The sequence below is a fragment of the Solanum verrucosum genome, unplaced genomic scaffold, assembly GCF_900185275.1.
Source record: "Solanum verrucosum unplaced genomic scaffold, falcon-dt-bn FXZP01000157.1, whole genome shotgun sequence".
Lineage (NCBI taxonomy): Eukaryota > Viridiplantae > Streptophyta > Magnoliopsida > Solanales > Solanaceae > Solanum > Solanum verrucosum.
In genome coordinates, this window is record NW_026020185.1 from 2,278,265 (window position 1) to 2,285,341 (window position 7,077).

A 7,077-nucleotide genomic window follows, 5' to 3' on the forward strand; every position below is an offset into this window, starting at 1 on the left:
GGGGAACGAGAAAGTTTTTGGATTTATTTTTTAGTGGGACTCAGGGTTAAACTTAACAGAAAATTTTGATGAATTGTTACTTTTAGGGCAAAAGATCAAATTGAGTCCTTTTGATAATACATTAAGAACTATATGAATCATGCAAAATGTATTAAGGATCAAAATAAACAACCCCATACATTAAGGATCATTTTGACCATTTTCTCTAATAATTAAAGTGTTGGGCGTTGGAGGGTCATAGAAATAAAAGGTGCAATCAGAAGCAGTTAGAAGTTGGAAGGTGATAACGTCTGGGCACATTTGTGTGTTTTGTTGAGTGGCACCAAAAAGTTCCATGGCAGCAAAACTTGTACTCTCTCCTCTCTCTTTTCCCTGGAGTTTACAGAGTGGGCAGAAACCGCATGTATGTCTTCGAACAAGACCCAGAAGCCGCCTCACCGTTAAAGCCTATAACGATGTGCTTTTCAGTGCTGCTAGTGCTACTCCTATACTTTATCAAGAAAACCCTTCTTCTCTCTTCTCACTTGCAGCAGCAGCAGCAGATGCTGGTTATTCGTTGGCTAGCTACTACACTTCTCTAGGTCTCTTTGTCATCTCTGTTCCTGGTCTTTGGTCCCTTATTAAACGATCTGTTAAATCCAAGGTCATTACTATTTCTTTATTTCATTTGATTCTTTGTTTCTGTTGGGTTTGGCTTGTAATTGATGGTGAATTTTTGGATGCAGATTGTGCAGAAGACATTTGTTAAGCAAGGGATAGATGAGGGAAAGAAAGCGGCTAACCAGGTTGCTGGGGAAATTCTTTCCTTCTTCACTCGAAATAATTTCGCTGTGTTGGATAGAGGAGAGACTATAACGTTAGTAGTATCCCTTTTTATTTCTCTTACCTTATCCTCCTTTGAACAACTTTTATCTACGGAAAGGACTTATTAATATTATTAAATTGGCAGAAAATATTGTGAATTGGACAATTGCATCCTCCAGCTGTATTATTATCTTCATTCTTTAGGTGTAATGGATGTGAATAACTAGTGTTTGTCTTTGGCCTAAAATGGCTGCAAACTGTGTCATTGGCTGCATAAACTTGTCTTTTCTCATGTTTATTATTGAAATGATGTTTTCAGCTGAAAGTGAGATTTCTTTTCCAATCTTTGCATCTGAGGGCACTCTGTAACTTTTCTTTTTTACTTCTTTCGGGAAGCTTGTGCCTACTAATGAAGTAATATCCCTCTATTATTATCTTTGCAAGTACGTGAGTGACACCAATGCTGTTTTCACCATATCATCTTCTGTTTGCCCGTAGGAGGCCTTTCTTCCAGAAAACTCAATCCAATGCTTCCGATTTACTAAAATTCTTTTTCTAGCAAGCAAAGAGGAGTTCATTCATATAAGTATATTTATCATGCCTTGACATGTGAGAGTGTTTTTTTGCCTCAATAGGGTAAACTTTATTAATAACAAACACCTACATAGATTGTTTCAGCCTCTCTCTCTATTGATATATATTAGTATAACTTTTGCATTTTGAAGGTTTGAGGGAATGATGGTTCCAAGCCGAGGACAAGCAGCATTGTTAACTTTCTGCACGTGTGTAAGCTTGGGAAGTGTTGCCCTAGTTCTTACTATAACAGTTCCAGATGTAGGCAATAATTGGTTCTGGATTACTGCCTTAAGTCCGTTAGCGTAAGTACTGCTAATAAAAGAAAAATCATCTGTCAACTCTGATTTTGAATTGCTGTTGACTGGAAACCATATTTAAATTGGGAGCAGGGGTGTATATTATTGGACTCGAGCATCCAGAAAGGAGCAGATCAAGGTGAAAATGATTGTAGCAAATGATGGAAGCTTGTCGGAAATTGTTGTTCAAGGTGATGACCAAGAAGTAGAGAAAATGCGGAAGGAGCTACAGCTGAGTGAAAAAGGCATGGTTTATGTTAAGGGCTTACTTGAAAGGTGATATAACTTGGTTTTCTTGTAAGATATATATGTCTGAAACATACTCCTCCATGATGCTTGGTCAACAACATTCTTATGTTGTAACCTGGAAAGTTCTAAGAAGCTGTAAATTAATCGCACGTGCATATATTAGTCAGAAGTTCTTGTGCAATAGGGGTGAATGTGTCTACTATTTGTTTGTTACTTTCTTACTACAACCGTCTATGACTTGATCTCCATTTTTACTTAAAAAAATCCTAGTCACGAACCTTCTCTAAAATACATAATCTTAAGGAGAAAACACTGCAAAGAAAGGGGGAGAATGAAGTGCCCGTTTCATAATTAGCTTAAAAGATTGTATCTTTTGTCTGGCAGAAACACTGTGTACCAGGAAGGTATTTGTGGGATATTAAGATGAATGAGTTGTGTGCAAACAACTAAAGGTATATAATTGAGCAATGATGATAACATAACTCCTCCCAAGCCTCTGAAAATATGATAATCCATCATCAGAACATTCTCCCGTTTGCTAGAGGAGCTATCAGCTCCAGTAAATAGAAAATGCTATGTTCTTTAGATGTGAACAAGGCAACCATCATCATCCAACATCAAGTACAAATAGACTCCATACTTGGCCCATGTTACTGGCACTGCTACAACACACAGTTGATCCATATGGACAACTCTTTGCACTAGATAGGTTATATTTATTAGTCTCTTAGACGTGCATCAATCAGTTTCAAACATCTGGCTTCTTTGGTGAATCCACAATTGAGTATTACGTTCTACAAGTCTGGAGATCGGTTATAATAGAACTCATTTGTTACCATCTTCTTTTACTATCGAATCTACTGGTCTATGATCTGATTCACTTCAGGGTATCTCATCAGTCAGGCAGGAAATAGCTAAATTATCAAGCATCCTATTCGTCTCTTAGATGTTAATGCTACTTCCTGGGAGCCTGTAGGGGTATTGACCATTAAGATCAAGATGGTTCAAACAAGATTATTGACAGTGAGTCTTCAAAGGAATTATGCTTACAATGTATAGAAATGACAAGCTATACTATATGCACTTGAAATTTGCACTAAAGATTCTATTCTAAAGAATGAGATACTGCATTAGTTGCAATTGTGATGTCAGTAGTTAATTTTTGCTGAATCTCAACCTAAGCAGCCACAATCCTTAAATGATGCCCATGTTTGTCTTTGAAACCAATCTTGGCGTGGCCAATGTGGAAACTGTCAAAATTGCTGAAGTATGTACGTTTTGAACCCCCGTTTGGCACTTAGGCAGGGAAATCAGTTGGTTGGTCAGCAGGATGGTGAATGCTACTAGTTTTGGTAACGACTGCAGCATCATAGTAATGAAATTAAGCATGGACTTCATATTTGAACTGCTACAAATCTTTGTATTTCTCCCATGTTGCCTTCTCCCGTATTGCCCTTTCCATGGACATGAAATTGAGTTGTTGGGTACACCTGGGGACAAGAAACAGCAGTTGAAAGAAAAAGGGCTACTGTTCATGGACGTGAAGCTGATTGGGCAGCCTGTTTGGCCATGGTTTAGAAGAATGGGACAGTGGACACACATCCTCAACACTGAAGTTGAGGCCAAGATATTTGGTCTTAGATACATTCTAAGAAACACTTAGTCGAAGGCAGTCAATGCCAACAACATTACCACCGCCATTGGAGTTGCTCGTGGAATATTGGAGTTTAACTAATGGCCTCTGGCATGGACGAGCACAATGATAATGCTCAAATGTATGCTATACAAATCAGTAGATCGTCAATCATAAAGAACCAATCAAATAGGTTGGGGTCGAATCCCCAAGTAGCGGTCTATGCCAGAATTCAATTAAGACGTAAGATTCGTGATCTAATCCTTTATAGAATTGTAGAATCAATATTTAACATAAATTTAAGTCTTAGAGATTTCAAATTAAAAATTGAGGAGAAAATAGCCAAAAGTCCCTCAATCTATTGTTGGATTCCCAACTACACACTCATACTTCACGGGGGTCCTATTACACAGTACACCCCCTCCCCAAACCTTTTATTTTTGATATTTTGCAACTCTTAAACGCTATCTTTTGTCATTAACTAGATATACACATATGTTTGTATACACGTGCTAGGTTGGCCTACTTTCTTCAATTCTATTTTCCTACTTATTTCTGAATTCAGTGGACCCCACATTTTATTCTTCTTAATTTACTCTTTTAATTAGGTTAAAATTCTCAATTCTAAACATAACTAACAACATGACTACTCTTCAGTTGAGTTTCAACCTTTCTTCTTCTTCTACATTGTTCTTAACAAGTAATCCTCATATAACCATAATTGGTTCTCCCTCACTCACTTTTTTTTCATTTCAAAAATCAACTTTTTAAAGAATCCTTTCCGCTTAGCTCATTCTATTTGGAGAAGTACCTATAGTCATGGTGACCCAAGAATGGGGTATTTCAAGATTACTTGTTCTGACATCCAGATAATTTGAACAATGTATATTTCTTTTAAAAATAAATAAAATCTATCTTTGACTAAATAATTGGGTCTTGAAAATTAACATTTTTTAAATCTTTAAGGGTCAAATGTAATGGTGTAGGAGAAAAGTGTTTTCATGATTCTCCTTACTGGAGGAAGGAAAAAGAATGGGTGTACATATGTTGTGGTTCTATATTTATAAGTTGAAGAGGGAAATAATTTATTTTTGGGCATTGACATGGAGAAGAAATTTCAAGCTCCATAACTAGATCTTATTTACCTTGCTATTCTGTATTTATGAGTGAGGAAAATAAATTTTGAACCTTAGATATGAAATAAAAAAAAATTAGAGGTTCAAGCTTTAAAATGGAAGTTACTATGGGAAGCTTTGAAATGGAAGACAACTTGCAACTTAAAGTTTTAATTTTAGGCCGATTTGGACTTGTATGTAGATTCCAAAATGTTGATAATGTGTTTTAGAAACATCCTCACGCGCCTAAGGGAGGTGCATTCACCTTTTTTGACAGGTTAACGTTTAAGGGCTACAAAATATCGAAAATAAAAAGTTAAGGGGCGTAATAGGACCCCCGTGAAGTATTGGTGTGTAGTTAAGAATCGACTAATAGGTTAAAGGGGCATTTGACTATTTCCTCAACAATTGAGAGTTTGTTTTAACAAAATTGTTAACAAGATCAAAGGAACAAAAGTAATTGGCAAGTTAGAGAATAATTCTAGGAGTGTGCACAATTGGGTATCGAGTTTGATAATGGGTAAATATGATTGCTCAACAACATCAATTCCTAATGAGTAGGCTAGATCAATCAACAATACAATAAGCAAATCTCAATCGTAAATTGCTTATCATAAGAGCTTTTTCAAGCCTCACATGCATGCTATACGAACCAAACTATAACCTTAATACAAATCCTTTTTTCAAGCAGATCTAGGAATTGACATCAACACCTAAATTTCTTTTTCAAGCTAACTTAGCAATTAAATTCAATAAGCAATTATCAATCAAATCATCCACTCCATGCAATCCTTCTCAAGGAAACAAGAAGATATAAGCTATATTTGAGTTCGCAAACCCAAACCATGGATCAAAACACAACAATATGATTGAACCCATTGAAATTAACATAAAATAGAGAAATACACAAGAACCCAATATTCAATTCAACACCCAACTACAGACACACACCTCTAGAACTAGGGTTTTAGCTATACAGTGAAACTAAAGAGAATTATATCAAATGGATTGTTTTCCATCAGTTTGATTGATTCTATCGTCAAATCAAAATTACCATATAAAAACCCCATGAAATTCAAGTACAAAAATAGCCCAACACTCCAAAATCTTAGAAGGTTCTCAGTACTCTCTATTCTCAGTGATAGAAGATGTTTTTCTCTCTCTCCGAAGCAATTTATTTCTCCAAAAGCTAGCAAGAAATGTACTTCGAGACTCATCCGGTGACACTAGTCGGACTCACCGGAATTGTCAACTTCCTCGCTTTTCGACTTCAATCTCAAAATTTAGGTGTTGGACACTTTTGGCAAGCCCGAATGAGTTCGCCTTCCATGATCTACGATCCGCTCATTTGCATCTATGCTCGCCAATTTGTTAATCATTTTCTGCAGAACTTTCAGAATGTTTCGGCGATCAAATCAAACCTCACCGACTAATTTACCAAGTCGTTGTTCTGCATCTTTCCTCGCCGACCTGCTTTGAACTTTTCAGCAGAAGTGTCAGTCATGTTTAGCTAGGTCTAGCCCTGTTGGCGAGTCACCGTTCACACTTGGAGAGTTGCCTTTCTCACCTGACAAGATTCAACCTTGTCTTTTTCTTGATTTTTCTATGTTTTTGGTTTCTTTTTGCATACTGTTGTCCTTGCCTTGTGTCTTTAAGCTTTCATACTTGCAATTCAACAATTTAGCGTAAGAAATGGACATAAAAGGCATTGAGGACACTATTCGGTGAACTAAAAAGCCTTAAATAAGTCGAAAATTTATGACTCGTCATTACTCCCAAATTAAAATTTTGTTTGTCCTCAAGTAAATCAAGAGATCAATTAGTTTAACAAAGGTGTTACAAACCGTGCTTCTTGAGAGCTAACATGCAGGCGCTATCACAAGTTTTAATTCAAAACGTGCGATTCTCAATTATGTACCAAAAGCTTCAAATAGTGACTAACCATTATCAATTAAAGTACATGCTCACAAAGGCAAACTAAGGATGCAAAACTATGTTCCAACAAAAGTATTCAAATGCCCTCACATTAAAAATGATTCTATGCTCTCACAATGCAAATTAAGAATGATTTTTTTGGAATAAAAAATGAACTTCACACTCTCAAAGAGAAAAACATGTATGTTTCAACCCATATACTTGCCATATTTTCCAACTATCAACTCAATTGGCTTTTGCACGATCCTGAAAGTCTTTCAAGACTTGTAATGGGACTAAGGGTAAATATATGATCATTTTGGTTTAGTGACTCCACTTTCTTGAAGCAATTTGTTTTTCTTTCAACTTCACCACTTCTCCTCTTCTTTCCTCCTTTTGAACATAAGAACTCATTCTCTTTGTTTTCACAACATTCTTATCTTATGGAGCTCATTAGACACCCCATTTATTCAATCAATCAATGTAGTTA

General features: G+C 36.3%; 1 protein-coding gene across 1 annotated transcript; it reads left to right on the forward strand.

Annotated features, from left to right (window-relative positions):
* Nucleotides 1-237: 237 nt before the first annotated feature.
* On the forward strand, nucleotides 238-2,108 carry LOC125829319 (protein COFACTOR ASSEMBLY OF COMPLEX C SUBUNIT B CCB1, chloroplastic). Its single transcript, XM_049508556.1, has 4 exons — nucleotides 238-643; nucleotides 726-856; nucleotides 1,530-1,682; nucleotides 1,770-2,108. The coding sequence occupies exons 1-4, from the start codon at nucleotides 335-337 to the stop codon at nucleotides 1,954-1,956; spliced, it is 780 nt and encodes a 259-aa protein (XP_049364513.1). The 5' UTR covers nucleotides 238-334; the 3' UTR covers nucleotides 1,957-2,108.
* Nucleotides 2,109-7,077: the final 4,969 nt, after the last annotated feature.

Coding starts and splice junctions, on each gene's coding strand:
- LOC125829319 (XM_049508556.1), top strand. CDS start 335: ATGGCAGCAAAACTTGTACTCTCTCCTCTCTCTTTTCCCTGGAGTTTA. Junction 644..725: donor AACGATCTGTTAAATCCAAG/GTCATTACTATT, acceptor TTTTGGATGCAG/ATTGTGCAGAAGACATTTGT. Junction 857..1,529: donor GATAGAGGAGAGACTATAAC/GTTAGTAGTATC, acceptor TGCATTTTGAAG/GTTTGAGGGAATGATGGTTC.